The 22135-nt window shown below is 32.5% G+C and overlaps 1 protein-coding gene across 1 annotated transcript in view; it reads right to left on the bottom strand.

Moving 5' to 3' along the window:
• Positions 1-6166: 6166 nt before the first annotated feature.
• The window catches only part of SNTG1 (syntrophin gamma 1), a 556874-nt gene continuing 540905 nt past the window's right edge, over positions 6167-22135 (bottom strand). The window contains exon 18 of the mRNA XM_034650177.1: positions 6167-6493. Within this exon, the coding sequence (XP_034506068.1) occupies positions 6335-6493 (159 nt within the window). The 3' untranslated portion in view covers positions 6167-6334. The remainder of the gene's footprint in view (positions 6494-22135) is intronic.

The following is a 22135-nucleotide window of genomic DNA, read 5'->3' as shown; positions in this document are numbered from 1 at the left end:
GGATGTCCTTATAAAAAAAGGACACACACACACACAAGAAGAAGAACACCATGTGAAGATTACAAATATGCTGTCAAGGAACTATCAAGCACCAGGAGAGAATCCCAGAACAGATTTTTCCTTAATGCCTTCATGGGGTTCATGGTCCTACTGACACCTTGATCTCAGATTTCTAGCCTCCAGACCTGCAAGCTAATAGACTTCTGTTGTTTATGCCACTCAGTTTGTGGTACATTGTTATGGCAGCTCTAACAAATAAATACAAAGATGATGAAGAATTTTAAGTTGAAACAGGAAGAATAGGAGCTACTGGGCACTGAGAACTAAGACTCTCATTCAGCTTATGATTAGGTAAGGATACCACTATTAGAATGGCCAAATGCTGGTGAAGATGTGGAGCAAAATGTATTCATATTTATTACTGGTGAGAATACCAAATTGTATAGTCACTTTGGAAGAAATTTTAATTATTTCTTACAAAATTAAACATAGTCTTGCCATATGAAATTGCAATAAACTTTCTTGGTATTTACTCAAATAATTTAAAAACTAGTGTTCAACCAAAAGGAAACTCAGGCCTGGGCACCTGGATGGCTCAGTGGGTTGAGCATCAGACTCTTGCTTTTGGCTCAAATCATGATCTCAAAGTTATGGAATTGAGCCCTGCCTCAGGCTTTGCAGCTAGCATGAATTTTGCTCCAGTTTCTCTCTCCCTCTACCTCTGCCCCTTCCACTCATGCTCTCTCTCACTCTTTCTCTCTAAAATAAATAAATAAATTTTTAAAAAAGTAAACTCACAGAAATTCTTACACTAAAAAAATATATATATTGTTGTATTTTCTGAATGGAATTCCCATTTAAAAATATGTTTCCTCCCTTCTCTCCATACTTGCTCATGTAAGAGGTAGTATCTGTTTCATGCCTAGAAGACTCTAAAGCTGGTTAGAGGTGCCTCTGACTGAAGATAGGTGGGATCTAGTGGATAAAGGGCAAAGATGATTATAGAACTTTTGTGGACACAATGAACAGGATCAAGACTGGTATCCTCTTGGGGCGCCTGTGTGGCACCGCTGTTGGGCGTCTGCCTTCGGCTCAGGGTGTGATCCCTGCGTTGTGGGATCGAGCCCCACATCAGGCTCTTCTGCTGGGAGCCTGCTTCTTCCTCTTCCACTCCCCCTGCTTGTGTTCCTTCTCTCGCTGGCTGTCTCTATCTCTGTTGAATAAATAAATAAAATCTTAAAAAAAAAAAGATTTGTATCCTCTTGAAGGAGAACATACATAAAAAGACTTTTTGCTGAGACATGATCTCCCAAAAGACAGGAAATAACCTCAAAAGATGACATACTGTACATTTCAATTTTGAAAAGGGAAAACTTTGGGGACAGATTGATAGTTTACAGGGGTTGGGATTAGAAGAAGGGATTGTCTACAACATGGCACTGGGGCATTTACTGGTGACATTGAAGTATGCTATATTTTTATTTTGGTAGTAGTGTACAATCATATCCATTTATCAAAACATAGAGGACTGTATTCTGGAAAGTTGATATTTTCATATTTAAACTGCAATTAATCTTAAAAATAAAAAAAGAATATTCTTGAGTTCAAGAACCTTTTAAAATATATACATAATTCTACTTATTGCTAATAGGTAGTTAACTTTTAAAAATCCACATTTTGCTATTAATCTTCATACATTCACCCAAAACACAGTTATCTGTTTATATTGCTCTATTTGAAGGTATATATTTATAGAAGCATCTAAATCCATGCACTTGTACATTGACATCAGTACATCAACTAGTTATGTTTATTTTGGGTTATCTCTACATAAAATAACTCTAAGATGAATTGTGTTTATTTATGGTTGTAAGTTTTAATATAGTATCTACTTTTTAATATTTTTTAATGACTTGAATTCCTAATGATAGGCATGTACTAATTTTTTAGCAGTTTTTTTTCAAAACAAAAAAAAACATATAAAACGGAGAGAGATGTTCATTTAACAACTGGAATGATACAGATATCAACTGGAATAGTTGTTTTAAAGTGATTCCTGTAATCACTTTCTTTTATGGCATGATAATTACCTGAAAGACAACTGTGGTCTTCTCAGTTACAAATGGGCAAATGATGATGCCCTGTCAGACTAGTCCTCTCAATGTAGATTTGGCTCACAGTGGACCAATGTGAAAATATCAAAGTTGTCATGTTTTCAAAAGTTGTAAGTCTGGTTGTTTAAGTAATTTGGCAAATAGAATTTTCTTCGATCTTTAGAGTCTTTAGAGGTCAGATGTCTAATCTTCATAAATATTGATGAACTAGAACAGATCATGCCCCTGGGGACCTGTACCCCAGGCTGACAGCTCTTATCTGCCCCTGTTCATTGCAGTTAAGTTCATCAGAATCATGCTCTAAACACATGTGAAACTTACAAATCAATCCCAAGAAGTAAAAATACAAATGTAGTAGAAAGTATTTGTTTTTATTTTCCAGTATGCTTCATTAAAAAAGGTACAGTTTTATTAGTAGTACATTAATGAACTTAAAGAACAAAGTGACAAGTTTTTTGTCACAGATATTAATTTACATTTTACAAACATCCACCAAAACAATTAAAAATGAAATAAATATATTTACATTTCATATTTCTGGTATTTTCCTTGCATTTTTAATATGTATAAAATATATAACATTTATAATATTTTGTTTATCTTCAAAAGCAACTTCAAATGTGCAAATAAGTGAATTATGATTTTAAAGTATTAAGGAATAAGAATAAATCATAAACAAGAGTTTTAGAGGTATGAATAAAGCAATTCTTTAAGAAGAGCTCATGAATACAGCACTATTAAGAATAGTAAAATGTTTGTTATTAATATCAGAACATGTACACTTACCTTAAAAAGTTAAGCACAAGATCATCCTTGTGCTTTTAAAGCTTCTCCATCTGCTGATTTCTAGCAGTAATTCTAAATAATTGTTAGGATTATTATTTTTCCACAATAATAAATCAAACCTCTCTCAAACCCAGCATTCCATGTAAACAAAGTTTATGAGCAAGCTTTGTCATTGTAAATGAAGGAAATGTCGACCTATAAACCAATGCACCCAAAGGAAAATTTCTCTGCTTACATGATTAATATGAACTTGATATTTATTTTTAAGTAATTACTTTTCCTCCTGTTTAACGATGGTTTTGTGAGCAAAGACTTTAAAACTCTAAGTTGGTACCTGCCTGAAAAATGGGCAAGAATGATTAGCTGGTTATTTCCTTTAAAATAGTGTTGGTTGATAAATGTTGGGGTATATGTTACACTTATATTATTGTAAAGTATTTTTTAAATAAATATTTGCTGCAATATAACAAATTAAAAATTCCCCCGCTTCTGCATACTTCAGCTTAAATTAATTGTTATTCTCTATCAGGCAAAATACATTATTATAGTAGTTAACAAATACTTCAAATGGTATTTGAACTCCCTTCTCTGACCTAAGTACCTATAATATAATATTCCCTTTGAGCTTGCACTATGTACACTATAATGAACCCTTTAATGTGCATGCATATGTGTGTATATACACACACACATATGTATACATACATGTATATTGTGTACACACACACACATATACACACATATCCCAAGGCACTGGAGGGGTTAACACATAATTAAGCATTCTGCTATTAAAATGTGCTCTTGTACAAACTAGGATTTCATGAATAAATCTCATGCACCTAAACATAAATTACACGAGAAATAGAGATTTATCTGAGTATTTTGTTCATTTTTAAGCTTTCTCATTAATAGTCCAAGTTATAACAAATGACAGTGGTTAATCATTCCACTGTAATGGAAAATGTTAAATACTATTTGGTAACTGATGAAGATCAGAATAATATTTTTCTGATAGATAGGTGCTTCACTAATTTTAAGTAGTAATTTAGGTATGTTAGTTTTTTATCAATAGTATCAAAAATAAACACAATATTGTATTATCATAAATTTTAATTCAAGCTACAATTTACAGTGTAAATTTAAAGTATATTAAATATATGTACTTGAAATACATTCTTCTAATATAATTTGTTGGTATCATTTTATTATATACATATACACACATATATGTGTGTGTGTGTGTGTGTTGTACAAGGAGATATATATCCATACATATCTCATTGTGCACATTTTCCTTCATCATACACATAAGCACAGACTAGAAGATTTTTATGATATAACAAAAAGGATATTTAATTAAATTGTCTTCTTGTATATTTAAAATGAAGCTTTTACAAAATCTGACATTATTTATTAAAAATGATTACATAACACGCATATAAGGTTTTAAAACTATTTTTTTTTCCTTTTGGCTAACTAGCCCATTTCACAATACCTGTAGACCAGATTATCACTGTGGACATAAATGTTGCCCCAATGTAGGGCACACCAAGATACAACTCTAGCTCATAGAAGAGATTCTGTAATGAAGTGGCTACTACTGCTTCTGACCCTAAGGCAGATGGATGCCTCCCTTTGCTCTCCTCCCATAAGCTCAACAGATGCTTACTGAAACCTGTTTTGGGTGGACTTCTGAGTTTAGAATGACAGTTCTATTTGGTGAATACTTACTAAACAATAATTGCACAGTGTTTTCCCAATTATGAACATATATTAATTTTATGGGCAAATAAAATATATTAAAAGTATGTAGTGTCTAATTAGCCACAGTTCTTTTAATAAGGTGTCCTAGATCCAGCTTAATTCTTGCCACATACAATAATGAACCTTCACTCTTTCTTTTCAATTTAACATGCTTAAGAATTAACCAGACACAAAGTGAATTAATAATTTATGATTATAGAAATAATTTCATAAATTTTAAAGCATAACGATCATGTGTCCTTTTTGCAAATAATTTTGTTTTCTTCTTGAGTAACTTTTTTTTTTCTTATTTAAAAAAGAAAAGCACACTACCTTACTGGATAGTTCATCATCTTCACAAGGAACTTTCCAATGTTTTATTTAGTTGGGAATGTGTGTGTTAATAAAAAAGGTATTTTTTTCTTTTTTTTAATAGGCAGCTGGTTGTTTAAAAGCAGATCTCAGTACAGCTGTAATAAAGGACAGATAGTGTTTTCCACACTAAACAAATGGTTATATAATACCTGGGATCTGAGTCGTGTGCACATATCTCTGATGCTTTCAAATTTCCAGCCTCTTCACATTTATTAAGACAAGATAACTAAAGTAACCCACATAGTTTGGCATTATATAATCACTTTTTATGACATGGTAAGTTAGAAATTTAAAATTTTATTTTCATAGCTCATCTTATTTTCTCAAAAAATATTAAAATGGGAAAATGTCATTTACCTGAAATAAGTAAAACTGAGACTACATGCTAAGTTCATTTCAGTCCATGATTAACTAGTAGAATTAGGATTACAAAGAATTGTTTCTCACACCACATTTTTTGTATTATTTTCTCTATAAAAGTTTTTGGGGTCACTGAAAATTTATGAAACTTTAATTTGATAACAAATTCCATTAGGTAAGTATAAATCTCCTTAAATGAAGGAAAGAACAAGAGGTTCATGAACGTTTTCACTATTCATAATTGAATTATCATATTTCAGCATATTTGGTTGACCCTAGCAGCGATGGAATCAGTGATTTAAGGAAAAACAGTACATTTTACATTTTGACTATCATATAATCGATGTATTTATTCTTTTGAAAATCTTAGGAATAGTCGACAACAAGATAAACAAAATTGGAATGCCAGTGTCATATCACGGAATGAAAATAGAAGGAAAAATCTACATCAGCAAATTAAAGTGCTTTCTTCTTTGATGAAATTTTTTGCATGCTTTTTTCTTTGCCGCCATGTGATTTTTTGCCTCCTTTATATCATTCATAATTCAATGATAGGGCATTAGTTCATGATCTGGCCCAACATGTATTTGTCAGAGAAAATAATCTAAAATACAGAAATAACCATTTAAGTGGTATTTTTATTTATAGGTAGCTTACAACTTTTATATTATTTACATACATTGAATCATTCATTCTTTTGTCTTCACTTTCGATGAAATACTGGTACAAATAAACTGAATGAGAACAAGCTGTTATGTTCATTTAAGATTATTCACAGATGTGTTCCAAAATAGAAGTGCTTTTTGAGATTCCTTAATGACCTTGTTTTCTGCTGAAATTTCAAACTGAATTCACTGTTGACTTGGTGATGTCATTGTTTCTCCAAGGTCTAAAATGATGATTATGTTTATTCTCTTTATATAGTCATGGTAAGTGACAATGCAAAGCTCAGTATGTCAAGTTGTGTACTTTGCTTTGCTTGTAGTAGCAGAGCTGGAGGCAGCAGAAGCAGTAGCCTGATTGCCTAAAAAGAGAGGGTCCAAACAAGCTACTTTGGCAGCAAAGAATGAATGAATGCAGTGAAGAACAGCAAATAGATTTGAAAACTCCAGCTCCTGAAAGGGAAAAAGAAATGCTTCAGATAAAATCAATTTCTTTAAAAAAGTTGACAATAATTGGACAACTAGATAATAATGAGTCATTTTTTCAAGCTCAATAAACATAATTCAAATCAGTTAATTCTATCAAATGTATAGAAACTTAGACATTTTTGTTCAATATATAATGTATTGTAGATTTACTTCAAAACATGGCAGTCTAAGAGAGAGAAATACTAAGCATTTTTGTTATCTATGAAAGTCATTTCAATATTGCCAAATGCTGGATAGAAATATATTTGACCAGAATAAAATTTTATTCTTGATAAAGTACAAAACATGGGAATAGTTTAAAATATATTTTTATACACATTCCAAATGATAAATCCAGATTGAAATAATTTTTAAAATATTCTTCATTATTCTCTAGAATAAGTTACAACTTATCATAAGACACTGAATATGAAATGCTGAAAGTGAGAGGTTATGAACATTTATGACACTAGGAGCCAAATGGTTCAATTCCAAAATGTAGTGCATACATTAATTTTAAATGTATTTAATTTTAATTGTTGCACTTGGTTGTTTAAATTTGTTGTATTTGGTTGTTAAAAAAAATCAACCAAGGCCCACTAATCATTTGGATTTTTTGAAATATGTTTCCCACTTGAATCCTTAAGGAAATTTGTGGCCCACATTGAAAACAAAAAATAGAAAAGAGTTTTGTTTTGCTTTTCTCAAACCAGAAATGATGTCAGACTAGCTGTAAAATCATGAGGTGATGCTCAGGATAGATTTCAAAAGCTGACATCAGCTTGGGTGATCAAGTATGGAAAACCATCAGTAGTCCCATAAAATGTTCAAGAGGATTCAGAAAAGACAAATACATACATATGCTTCATGTAGTCTAGATGACAAAATTATTCACAAAAAGGATAATTAGAGTGTAATAAACCATATGAAATTACTGACAAAGTTGTTGCTATATCATTCATATTTATAATAAAGGATGTAGCATTACAATTGATGTGCACACTAGTAATAGTGTTTGCAATTTGTAGTATGTGACAATGGAAAACAGTTCAAAGTATTTATTCAATTGGGACATATCATAATATGTGCCGTGCACCAGGAAATTATGTAAGTAAAATAATTCACCTTCAGAATATTTTATCAGATCATGCAGTAGGAGTACAATAGAACACAACATAAATTCATTCACAGTTCTGTACAATATATGTAAAATACCTATGCTTTCTCGGCAATTCCCTTTTAAAACTTTAGTATTTCATAGTTTCCTATGGCAAATGGTGACTTATTCTAGAGAGCAGCAAAGATTTAACTATTCTAATTTCCTAAAATACTTCAATATAAAAATGATTTTAGTTATTCCATCATAATTATTTCAGAAGCTTTATTTTTAACAATCCACTTCAGTGGCACTATGATATGTTATTTGTCAACTAGCAGCTTTTCTATTGCCTTAACTCAACCTTGAAGTTCCCTGTTCATCGCTTCATTCTTTGTGCAACCAGTTTATGTCACCTGCAGATTCTGAATTACTTTTGATATCAACCCATATTCAGTGAGCCAGATATGAAAAGGGTGGTAAAGTTTTGGAAAATATGAGATGTGCCAATATATTATTAAAAAAGAAAACAACAAAAAACCATGCAATTCACTCTTGGTAAAGGGGAAATATTTTGAATATCCCAAGTAGGCAAAAATATAACAACTTTTGTTCAAAAATAATTCTGCCACATCTTTATTAATTTTGGAGAATAGATAACTAATTATACAGAAATTTTTAGAAAGTTTACTATTTTCAATTATTCATACCTTATAAATAATAAGCCAATTATTTGAAGTTGATTAGCACTGTAAAATTTTTATACCTTTTTTCCAGGGGAGTTAGTGGTAGACAGGAAATAATAGGTAAGAAGAAAAAGCAGTAGGCAGAAATGTGTTCAAATTTGGTTATTGATACCAATGTCAACTCATTTTTCCTCTGTCTCAATGGTCACCTATGGCCACTATATTCCTTATTGGGGCTTCAGTTATCACTTCTATCTATCTATCTATCTATCTATCTATCTATCTATCTATCTATCATCTATCTATCTATCATTATCTATCTATCTATCATCTATCTATCATCATCTATTATCTTCTATCATCTATCATCTATCTAATCTATATCTATCTATCTATTTTACTCATTTATAATATGACTCCTAGACCTACATGCCCATCTATCTGCTGAGCATCCCCAATGACATACATCAAATTATTTATTATCTTCTTGTAATAAAGCTCTTCTGAACCCCATAAATCTCCCTAAACTTAAGTTTTCTTCAAAATGTAATCATTCATTCATTCAATCAATATTTATTGAGTGCTTAATATGCATTTAGTCTTTTCCTGAGTGGAAAGATATAAATAGTGAGCAAAATAGACAAAAAAAAAAAAAAGTCCTGATAGGACTTAGAATCCAGTGGCAAAAGACAAAATATAAGGACATAAATAAATTAAATATAATATTGCTGAATATGTTTGTAAGTATAGTCAAGATAATAAAGCAGAGAAGAGAGCAAAGAGTGTAGAAGGGGCCGCAAAACAGGAAAATCTTCATTGGCATGTGTGCAAAATCTGAAGGGGACAAAGGAATAAACCATTTGAATGTCTGTAAAACAAACAATTTCAGACAGACGTGCAATTTCAAATGCCCTGAGATAGAAACATTCTAGGAGAGTTTGAGTTAAAGCAAGGAGCTATTGTGGGAATGGAATGAATTAAGGAGGAATTAATAGGAAGTGAAGTCAAAGAAATAACACAGGTCAGAATTTGGAGTGCCATACGGACTCTTCATGAGTTTTACTCTGAGTGACATGGAAAACCATGGGATATTTTTGAGTAGAGAAGTGACAAGAATTGACCTAAGTCTTAAAATTATAATTTTGAAAAAAATCACAATTCTGAGTTCCTTGGAAATAAGATTGAAAAAAAGGAGAGAAGTTATAAAGTGTTCAATAAGGAAAGGTATGGGATTTGAAAGTAAAGTTGATCAAGGATGATTCCAAAATACTTTATTTAGCAAATGAAAGTAGAGAGTTGTCATTTACTAAAATGGTGGAATTATGAAAAAAGCAGGTTTGGCATGAAACACCAAGATTTTGGTTTGGGGCATGTTACATTTGAAAACATATTGGAATGACAAAGATAAGTATATAGCTCTCTATATTAGTGAGGACTTAAGGGAAAAATCAAGGTTGGCATAAAATTTAGGTCGTGTTAGCAAATAGATGAGATAAAGAATAAATCTGTGGTCTGAGTGACAAGTTCAGGTGTGGAAGGTATGCAGAAAAAAGGATTAAAGGCCAATCCTGCAGATCTTACAGTATAAAATATAGGAAAGATAGGGAAGAACTAGCAAAGACAAGACAGCAGTAGTTGCCATGGAAGAGAGAGAGACAAAATAGAGTCTGGTAAAATAAGAACTGGAAATTGACTATTGGATTTAGATTTTTATCCTTGACAAAGAAGTTTAATGGAGAAGTGGATGCAAAAGATTCATAGGAATCAGTTCATGAGTGATTGAGTGGAAAAAAAAAAAGAGCAAGTGTAGATAACAATCTTTTAGAGAAGTCTGTTTTTCTTTCTTAAATGAACAGAGAAATGAATCAGTAAGTGAAATCAATAATGTTTATCTAATATTTAAGAAATGATGAAGCACCTAAACATATAAAACAGATATTAAAAGATCTAAAGGGATGGGACACCTGGGTGGCTCAGTTAGTTAAGCGACTGCCTTTGGTCCAGGTGATGATCCTGGAGTCCCAGGATAAAGTCCTGCATTAGGCTCCCTCCTCAGCAAGGAGTCTGCTTCTCCCTCTGACCCTCCCCCCCTCATGCTCTCTCTCTCTGATTCTCTCTCTCTCAAATTAATAAATAAAATCTTAAGAAAATAAAAGATCTAAAGTGAGAAATAGCAATACAGTGAAAGTAGGGGGCTTTAATACCTCGCATCAATGGATAGATCATCCAGACAGAAAATCAATAAGGAAAAGTCATCTTTAAACACCATGTTAGACCAGAGGAACTTAGATATCATATATATATATATCTTTTTTTATATATTTGCTGATAACAGGATATTATATAAGAAAATCCTAGAGATTCTACTAAATATACTTAGAACTAATAGGCAAATACAGTAAAATTGCGGGGTTCAAAATCAATATACAGAAATATGCTACATTTCTTTTTTTAAGATTTTGTTATTTATTTGACAGAGATAGAGACAGACAGCGAGAGAGGGAACACAAGCAGGGGGGGAGGGAGAGGGAGAGGGAGAGGAAGTTCATACAAGGAGGGAAGGACAATTTCTTCAATAAATGATATTGGGAAAACTGGACAGTCACATGCAAAAGAATGATTTTACACTATACACAAAATTTGACTCAAAATAAAGGTTTAAAACATGAAAAAAATGGTTCAAGTTATAATTAATTAATTATTTAATTAAGCTTAATTACAAATCTAAAGCATTTTTCTTGAGGTCATCACCTCAAGAATTTTTTAAAAATTCATTTTGCTAATCTGTTTTTTGTATGGAACACTTAATATATTTACTTTAAATGTAGTTATATGTGAAGTATAATTTATGTTTATCATTTGCTATTTGTTTACAGTATATCTTATTCTTTCATTCCTCTATCACTGCCTTCTTTTATGTGTGTATGCATATATAATTTTAATTCACTTGCATTTTATTATATATTTAGCTATCCTAGTTATGCTGGAGAATATAATTAATAATTTAGAAATTTCTGGTTCAGATCAATACTAATTTAATTTGATAGTATTTAAAAATTTGTTCCAGGGGCACCTGGGTGGCACAGCGGTTAAGCATCTGCCTTCGGCTCAGGGCGTGATCCCGGCGTTATGGGATCGAGCCCCATGTCAGGCTCCTCTGCTATGAGCCTGCTTCTTCCTCTCCCTCTCCCCTGCTTGTGTTCCCTCTCTCGCTGGCTGTCTCTATTTCTGTCGAATAAATTAAAAAAATCTTTAAAAAAAATTTTGTTCCAATATACCTCTGTTGCCTCCTCCTTCCTTTATGCTATTGTCTTACATATCACATCTTTATAAATTATAAGCCCAGGGGTAGTTTTATAGCTTTTATTTTATGCAATGGTCTTTTAAATCAGTAAGAAGAACAGAAGAATTACAAACAAAAATGTATTTATACTGTCAATTATATTAATTATGGAATTAGCTTTAAAAAGTATGCTTAATTCCTTCATGTAGATTGAAGTTACTATTCTCTCATTTTATTCTGAGTGCAGATCTTCTAGTGACAAACTCTTTTGTTGTTGCTTAATCTAGCCATGATTTAATTAACTTCCTCTTCATTTTGAAGGGAAATTTAGCTAGATAAAGGACTCTTGTTTGCTAATCTTTGTTTCAGGACTTAAATATGTCATTCTAGTCCTATGTGGCCTCTATTGCTTATTATTAGGAATCATCTGTTACCCTTATTAGTGATCCCAAGTACTGTTGGCATCATTCTCTTGCTGCCTTCAGGATTCTTTACTTGGGCTTTTAAAAGTTCAATCACGATGTTTGTTTCTCTGTCGGTTTATCATACTTGGAGTTCACTGAACTTCTGGGATTTGGAGGTTAATATATTTCATCATATTTGAGAAGTTTTCGTGCTTTATTTCTTCTAATAATCTTCAAATAATCATTCTTCCCCTTTTCTTTCCACTTTCCTCGGATTCCCGTTATGTATATGATTGGTGCTGTCACACACTTAAGTTTCTGAGGATCTTGTTCATTTTTACCCATTTACTCATTTTCTGTTCCCTAGACTGGATAATCTCAATTGACTTAGTGAGATTGACATATATTGAACTCTTCAATTTCTCATTTTCTGTTCAAAATTTCAAATCTTTTGTTTAATACTTCCATGAAATTTTTTGTTATTGCACTTTAATACAATAAAATTTGATTTTATTATTCCTATGTCTTTGTTGACATTTTCCATTTCATTAGACATGTCATACTTTCTTTTAATTCTTTGAGCATGGCTTCCATTAGCCCTTTGAACATATATGTGGTAGATAATACAAAGTTTTTGTCTATTATGTCCAATAGCTGGACTTCCCCAGGGAAAGTTCCTCCTGACAGTTCGTTTTCTTATATATGTGCCACAATTTCTTGATTCTTTAAATGTCTCACAATTTTTGTTTAAAACTGGTCATTTCAATAACATGCTTTGGAAATAAGATTCTCAATCTTCCCTAAGATCTGCAGCAGTTTGATACAGTTAGTTATTGTTCTTCCTTCTTTCCTTTTCATTTTTTTGTTTTTGCTTTTTAATGACCTTTCTGGCATAATTCATAATTATGTAAAGCTTGCATTTCCCATCACTGTTACCAGTAAAGTCTCTAAGTGGTCAACAGTCTTATAATGGTCTGACTCAGCCAGGGCTGAGACATTAGGTCATGCACACAGCCCTGCCTATCCAACTGTCATTCTAGTTCTCAGGAGGATATTGGAAGAGAAATAGAAAGAGGTGATAACTGAAGCTCCAATAAGGAATATAGTGGCCATAGGTGACCATTGAGACAGAGGAAAAATGAGTTGACATTGGTATCAATAACCAAATTTGAACACATTTCTGCCTACTACTTTTTCTTCTTACCTATTATTTCCTGTCTACCACTAACTCCCCTGGAAAAAAGGTATAAAATATAAATGTGGGTTGGACTTCCAGAATGGCAAAATAAGATCTTCTGAAATGGTACTTTTCTGGAAAAGCAATGAAAAAAACAATCAAAATTATCAGAATTAACTTTTTCAGAACTTGAAAGTAACCAAATGTTAACAATAACTAGAGTATTCATTACAGACAAAACAAACATAAAGCAAACAGCCTAGAAAACATGACAGAGGAGCCTGATGTGGGGCTCGATCCCATAACGCCGGGATCACGCCCTGAGCCGAAGGCAGATGCTTAACCGCTGTGCCACCCAGGAGCCCCAGAAATATGCTACATTTCTATACACATTAGTAGTTCGTTATTAAAGGAACTATCAGAAAGGGAAATAAGAAAATAATCTCATTTACAATTGAATCAAAAAGAAGAAAATACCTAGGAATAAATGTAACCACTGAGGTATATGACCTGTACATTAGACACAAAAAAACAGAAAGAAATTGAAGACACAAATAAATGGAAAGATGTTCTGTGCTCAAGGATTAGAAGAATTAATACTGTTAAAATGTCCATGGGGTGCCTGAGTGGCTCAGTTGGTTGTGTCTGCCTTAGGCTCAGGTCAAGATCCCAGACTCCTGGGATTGAGACTTGCATCTTGGCTCCTCTGTTTTAAATTAATTAGATATATATGCATGGGTTTATTTTTGGATTCTCAATTCTCTTGCATTGATATGTGTGTCTGTTTTTATGCCCATACCATATCATTTTGATTACTATATCTTTGTAATAGAGTTTGAATTCAGAGAGTGTGATGCCTTCAGCTTTTTTCTTTCTCAAGATCGCTTTTGACTATTCAGAGTCTTTTGTGGTTCCATACAAATTTTAGCATCATTTGTTTTATTTTCATTGAAATACCATTGGAATTTTGATAGGGATTATATCGGATCTATAGATTGCTTCGGGTAGCATGGACATTATTTTATTTTTTTAAAGATTTTTATGTATTTATTTTGAAAGAGAGAAAAGGAACAAGAGAGAGCACAAGTTGGGGGGGGCAGCAGGAGAGAGAGAAGCAGACTCCCTGCTGACCTTTACACAACCAAAAAGTTAAATACTATGTAGAACTTTATTTCTGTAATACATGTGGCAATTCAAACAATCATGTTCCCCAAACAAACTCTATTACTGGTTAAATAAGCTCTGGTTATAATGCATTTGCATTGTAACTGGGAATGTACATATGTTTTATTAAATTAAAGCATCTTTTGTCTATTTATTATTATATATGGCAAGATATGAGTCTGCTGGGGCGCCTGGGTGGCACAGCGGTTAAGCGTCTGCCTTAGGCTCAGGGCGTGATCCCGGTGTTATGGGATCGAGCCCCACATCAGGCTCCTCTGCTATGAGCCTGCTTCTTCCTCTCCCACTCCCCCTGCTTGTGCTCCCTCTCTCGCTGGCTGTTTCTATCTCTGTCGAATAAATAAATAAAATCTTTAAAAAAAAAAAAAGATATGAGTCTGCTGTCTAAACCATTTTATCACTTTTTAAAGCATTTTCAAAAGAAACACTGTAACAGGTTCCATATTTAATCATTTTTTTTTTCTGACCCATACTTTAAATGCTGGGTCACCTTCTTTTTTATTTCTTTGTAGTTTTATCATGATATCTTTGGCATATAAAATTGTATGTATTTAAGGTATTACTTGATGTTTTGATACATGTATACATCGTGAAAAGAGTGCCAAAATCAAGCTAATTAGCATATCATCACTTCTACATACCCACCATTGTGTTGGGGTGGAAAGAAATTTTATTTTAATTATACAAAACAATGTTGTCAACTATCATCAATCACATTATATAATAGATCTCTATTCATCTTTTATGACTGAAATTTTATACCCTTTGACCAACATCATCTCATTTCCCCCTCCCCCAAGCCTCTGGCAATCACAATTCTACTTTCTGCTGCAGGATTGGCTATTGTAGACGCCACATGTGAATTAAATCACGCGGTATTTTTTTTCTGTGTCTTGCTCGTTTTACTTGATATAATGTCCTCCAGTTCCAGCTATATCACAAATGGCAGGATGTTCTTTTTTATTAAGGTGAATAATATTTCATTATGTGTGTGTGTATAACATTTTCTTTATCCATTCATCTGTCAAAGGACAGTCAGTTTTGTCCCATATCTTGGTTACTGTGATTAATGCTGCAATGAACATGAGAGTGCAGATATATTTTCGTGGTAATGACTTCATTTCATTTGGAAATATCCCCAGGATTGGGATTACTGGATAATACGATAATTCTATTTAATTGTTTGAAAAATGTCCATATTATTTTCCATATTGGCTGTCCCAAATTACATTGCCCAGAACAGTGCACAAGGTTTCCCTTTTCGCCATATTCTTGCCAACACCGTTATCTTTTGTCTTCTTGGTAATAGCCATTCATAATAGCTATGAGGTGATATCTCATTATGATTTTGATTTATATTTCCCTAATGATTACTGATGTTGAACACCTTTTCATACAATTGTTAGTCATTTAAATTTCTTCTTCTGTGTCTCTTAGGAACTTTGCCCATTTTTAAATAGAGTTTTTTTGGTTTTGGGTTTTTTGTTTTTTGTTTTTTGTTTTTTTTTTGGTATTGAGTTGTATGAGTTCCTTCTATAGTTTGGATAATTAGTCCACTATTAGATATATCATTTGCAAATAATTTTCCCTTTCTGTAAATTGCCTTTCATGTTCTTGATTATTTTCTTTGCTGTTCAGAAGATGTCTAGCTTGATGTGGCCCCCCTATTTTGGCTTTTGTTGCCTATGTTTTGGGTGTTCTATCCAAAAAAATTTTGCCAAGACTGATGTTAAGATGATCTTTGCTTACTTTTTCTTTAAGGAGTTTTTTGGCTTCGGGTCTTACATTTAAGTCTTTTTTTTATTAAAGATTTTTATTTATTTATTCGATAGAGATAGAGACAGCCAGCGAGAGAGGGAACACAAGCAGGGGGAGTGGGAGAGGAAGAAGCAGGCTCATAGTGGAGGAGCCTGATGTGGGTCTCGATCCCATAACGCCAGGATCACGCCCTGAGCTGAAGGCAGACGCTTAACTGCTGTGCCACCCAGGCACCCCTACATTTGAGTCTTTAATCCATTTTGTGTTGATTTTTAGGTATGCTGTGAGGTAGCGATCCAACTTTATTCTTTTGCAAGTAGGTACATAGTTTTCCCATCATCACTTGTTGAAGAATTTATGCTTACGTTGTGTGTTCTTGGAACCCTTATCAATGAGCAGTTGACAGTGTGGGTTTATTTCTGGAATCTGTATTCTACTCATTGGTCTATATGTTTATACTTATACCGGCACCAGACTGTTTTGGTTCCTATAGCTTCGTAATATAATTTGAATTTAGGAAATATGATCCTATGGCTTTCTTTTTACTTTAGATTGGTTGGCTACTTGGGGTCTTATGATTCCATATGAATTTAAGATTTTTTATATTTATGTAAAAAGCATGATTGTGATTTGGATAGGTATTGCATTGAACCTACAAATCATTTTGGGTAATATGAATATATTAACAATATTAATTATTTTATTTCATAAGTATGGAAACATGGTATGTTTTTCCATTTATTTGTGTCCTTTAGAATTCCCTTCATCAGTGTTTTAGAAACTTCAGTGTATAAGTCTTTCATCTCTTTAAGTTAATTCCTAAGTAATGTATTCTTTTTGTTGCTATTGTGAATGGAATTGTTTTCCTTTTTTTTTTTTTTAAGATTTTATTTATTTATTTATTTGACAGAGAGAGAGAGACAGCCAGCGAGAGGAGGGAACACAAGCAGGGGGAGTGGGAGAGGAAGAAGCAGGCTCATAGCAGAGGAGCCTGATGTGGCTCGATCCCACAACGCCGGGATCACGCCCTGAGCCCAAGGCAGACGCTTAACCGCTGTGCCACCCAGGCGCCCCTGGAATTGTTTTCCTAATTCCTCTTTCAGATAGCTTGTTGTTAGTATATACTTATGCCACTAATTTTTATGTCAATTTTGTATTCAACAAATTCACTGAATTTATTAGTTTTAATGGATGTTTGTGGAGTTTTCAGTTTTTCCCTATCCATTATGATATTAGCTGTGGGTTTTTCAAATATAGCCTTTTTATGCTGATATTTATTCCTTTGTACCATTTTTTTTGCAAGTTTTTATAATGAAAAGATGCTGAAGTTTGTCAAATGCTTTTCTACATCTACTGAGATGATCATTGATTTTTATCTTTTATTATGCTAATGTGGTATATCACATTGATTTTTGTGTGTTGAATTATCTTGCATCACAGTAATAAATCCCATTTATGATCTTTTTAATGTGCTGCTGATTTTGATTTCCTAGTATTTCACTGAGGATTTTTGCATCAATGTTCATTGGGAATATTGGCCTATAGTTTACTTTTTTTTTTAATCTTGTCTTTGTCTGGCATTGAAATAAGGGTAACTCTACCTTCATACAATCATTTTGAGAGTGTTTCCTCTTCTATTTTTTAAAAGAGTTTTTAAAAGATTAGTATTAATTATTCTTTGAATGTCTATTAGTATTCACCTATGTATCCTTTTGATTGTGGGTTTTTCTTTGTTGGAAGGTTTTTGATCACTAATTCAGTCTCCTTGTTTGTTATTGCCATAATAAGAGTCATATCCATAATTAAATTTTCACTGTCAAATTTGTGTTATATGTCTGTCATTATTTCATTGGAGTTATGAAAGGTGATGAACTAAGAATCTGACTCACTATGACAATTATATTTCTTTAGATGTGGAATTAGTAGTACTTTAAAAATATAGTTCTACTTTTAGGATGATTTCCCTATTTCTCCTAAGTGTAATAAAAACTCTGGAAATGACATATAAAACAAACAAAAGGACATTCTGAAGGGAGAGAAGAAAGCAGATAAGCTAGGGATCCATAGATCTTGGGATCTGAGTAATAACGTCATGGTGAGAACTCGGTTTTTCTTTTTGCATCATGTATTTTAAACAAGAGAGTAGAAAGCCTGGGCCCAGAAACATCAATGATTACAAACAAAACAAACAAATGGAAAAAAAAAAACAAAAACAATAAACAAAACAAAAAATAAAGACATCAACTCTCTCTAGCCATATGATCTGAAAAGAAGCAGTCTAGTCAGGCAAAAAATGTGGTCCATTTATTACTCTACTTTGGACAAATGCTACAGAAAACTGGGCTTACCCCCACTCCCACCAGCAAAAATCTAGACTCCTATTTTTGCCAACCTGTAATAAGGTTATACCCTGGGCCATAAAGAAAATGTCAACTAATTGAAAAACAAAAGTGAAATCATACAGAGTATGTTCTTTGAGCAAGTAGATCACACTAGAAATCAATTCTAGGAAGATAACAGGAAAATCTTAAAATACTTAGAAACTGAACATTATGCTTCTAAAAAATTCCATTGATCAAAGAAGAAAACTTCAAGGAAATTAAAAACACATGGATTTGCATAAAAATAAAAATACAATTTATCAAAATTTGTGGAATGCAGTAAATGCTGTGATAAGAAGGAAATTTTAGAATTGAATGTTTGTGTTAGAAATCAGGAAGTGTCAAATCAATGATCTTAAAATACCACCTTGTGAAATTAGAAAAAGAAGAGCAACATAAAACCAAAGCAACCCGAAAGAAGCAAATTAATGAAGACCAGAATTCATGTAATTAATTATAAAACTCTAAGAGAAAAGCAATGAGAAAATAATTTTGGTCCTTTGAAATGTTTCTAGCCAGACTAACAGAAAATAGAGAAGAGGCATGAATTACTCACAGGAATGAAACAGGGACATCATTATAAAATCCACAGACTTCAAAGTAAAATACTGAAATAAGGTGAAATAAAGAAGTGAAATTCAAAGTGAAATAAATAAGGAATATGGAAATAGTATAAGAAAATCTACACACATAAATTTGACAATTTAGATAGAATTACCAAGTCCTTGAAAAATAAAAATTATCACAACTCATTTGAGAATAGTAGATCAATTGAATAGCTATCTACTAAGTAAATTGAAATAATAATTTTAAAAGTCTGAAAAAGGAAATCTCCCAGCCCAGATGTTTCCACTAGAGAACTCTACCAAATCATTAAAGAAGAATCAACAATTCTACATGCTATCTTCCAGAAAATAGAAGAGAAGGAAACATTCCAAGCTCGTTTTATAAGACAGTTTTATCCTGATACAAAAACCAGGCAAATAGTATCAAAAAAGACAAACAAAAACACCAAAAAAAACCTTATAAACCAGTATCTTTCATGAACACAAAAGCAAAAATACTTAAAATTTTGCAAATGTAGTTCATCAATATATGTAAAGAATTACACACCATTATCAGGTAAGGTTTATTCCAGGAATGTAAGATTGGTTCAACATTTCAAAATCAATTACTATATCCCACTATATTAATAAGCTAAAAAATTTACATGGTCATATTAATTGATACCAATTCACAATGAAAACTTTCAGAAAAACAGAAATAGAGTAGAACTCAACCTGAGAAAGAACTATTAAAGCCCTAAGCTCACATCATATTTAATGGTGAAAGACTAAATGCTTTCCCCTAAAATAAGGAAAGCAGAGAATGTCTGTAGTCACCACTGATAGTAATATAGTATTGAAATTTGTAGCCAACACAAAAGGCAAGAAAATGAAAGCAATGTGATAAAGATCAGAAAAAGGAAATACATCTTCCCTTAATTTGCATGTCTTGATGATCTTTGTAAATAAACCCATGCAATCTTAAAAACAAAAACAAAAAACACCTCGAACTAATAGGTGTATTTATACTGATTTCAAGATGCAATGTAAATATAAAAACATTAATTATATTTCCATTTGCAACAATATTTGAAAAACAAAATCTCAAAATCAATACCAATTACATTCTCTTAAAATATGATTTTCCTAAATGGAAATCTAACAAAACATGGCTGGCATTTGTTTGATGAAAAGTACACAATGCAGAATAATTAAATCAAAAAGATCTAAAAAAAATAGAAAAGTATCTTTTCACTGTTTTAAGAAATCAACATAGTATAAGATGCCAATTCTCTTCAGATTGATCTGTGTTTTATGTCGTCCTTATCAAAATATCAGTGAGATTATATATAGATACAGAAAAGGTAATTATAAATTGTCTATAGATAGACAAAGGAACTAGAATAGCTAAAGCAATTCTGAAAAATAAGAGTAAAATAGAAGGAATCATTTTTCTTCATTTCAAGTACTATTATACAGCTAATGTATTCAGAATTATATGATATTGACAAAAAGGTAAATAAAACAGAAATAACAGCACACACGTATGTCCCACTGATTTTCCACAAAGCTGTAAAAGAAATCCAATAGAAGAAAAATAGTCTTTACAACAAATGCTGCTGAAATAATTGGGCATCTATAGACAAAACAGTGAAGGTCAGTTAAATTTCACAGCTTACAGGGAAAAAATGAACTCAGATGTGTTATATATTCAAAGGCAAGTCTATAGAACTTAAAAAAAAAAGATTTATTTATTTTTAAAGAGAGAGAGGGAAAGAGAGTTTGCGCACATGGGGGAGTGGAAGAGGGAGAGGGAAAGAGAAGCTCTAGCAGACTCCCTGCTCAGTGTGGAGACCCATGTGGGTCTCAATCTCATGACCCTGAGATCACCACCTGAGCCAAAACCAAGAGTCAGACACTTAACTGACTGTGCCACTCAGGTGCGCCTAGCCTGTAGACCTTTTTGAAGATAGCATAGGAAAAAAATCTTTGACACCTGGGTGTTGTTGAAGTATTCCTGACAGGACACTAAAATCATCATCTATAAAATAAATAATTGATAAATGGGGTTTATGAAATTTTTTACTTTCTCTGCAAGATACCTGTTAAGAAGATGAAAGGTAAACTTTGGAAGAATTAGAAGAAAATATTTGCAAACAACATATCTAATAAAGCCTCATATAGAGTATATATAAAGAACTCATAAGGGGTGCCTGGGTGGCTCAGTAGGTTAAGAATCTGCCTTCAGCTCAGGTCATAATCTTAGGGTCCAGGGATCGAGCCCCATGTTGGATCCCTGCTCAGTGGGGAATGTGCTCCTTCTTCTCTCCCTGCCCCTCCCCATTCTTGACATGCTCTCTCTCTCTCTCTTTTTCTCTCTCTCTCTCAAATAAATAAATAAAATCTTTTAAAAAAAGGACTCAAAAAACTCAACAGTAAAACAAATAAAAAATACAATTGAAAAGTGGTCAAAAAATAGACATTTCACTAAAAGCATATAGATAGAAAATGGGCACATGTAAAGTTGTTCACTGTTGTTAGCCATTAGGGAAATGAAAACTAAGACTATGATATGAACCACTAAAATAAAAAGTAGTAACAATTCCAAATGCTGGTGAGGATGTAGAGAAACTGGATTCCTCATACATTGCTACTGGAAATGTAAAACATTAACAGCCACTATGAAAAACAATTTGACATTTTCTTTAAAACTGAACAAACATTTTCCATACCACTGAACAAATGTGATCCTGGGCACTTATCCCAGAGAAATGAAATCTCATGTCCATGCACTATTGTTCATAACAGTTTTATTTGCAATAACTAAACACTGGAGACAAGCAAATGTCCCTCAACAGGTAAATGGTTAGATAAAAGTGGTATATCCATATCATGGACTACTACTTTGCAACAAAAAAGAACAAACTATTGATATACACAGCAATTTGGACAAATATCAAGGGCATTATGCTGAGGGAAAAAAGTCAAGCCCAAATTTTCACTTACTGCATAATTTTATTTATATACTAGTCTCAAAATGACAAAATTGTAGAAACGAGAAAGCAGATTAGTTGTTGATAGGATTCAGAAATGATAAAAGTGAGAAATGGGTCAA

The sequence above is a fragment of the Ailuropoda melanoleuca genome, unplaced genomic scaffold (assembly GCF_002007445.2).
Source record: "Ailuropoda melanoleuca isolate Jingjing unplaced genomic scaffold, ASM200744v2 unplaced-scaffold11384, whole genome shotgun sequence".
NCBI classification, from domain to species: domain Eukaryota; kingdom Metazoa; phylum Chordata; class Mammalia; order Carnivora; family Ursidae; genus Ailuropoda; species Ailuropoda melanoleuca.
This window is presented reverse-complemented; position numbering and strand designations above follow the sequence as displayed.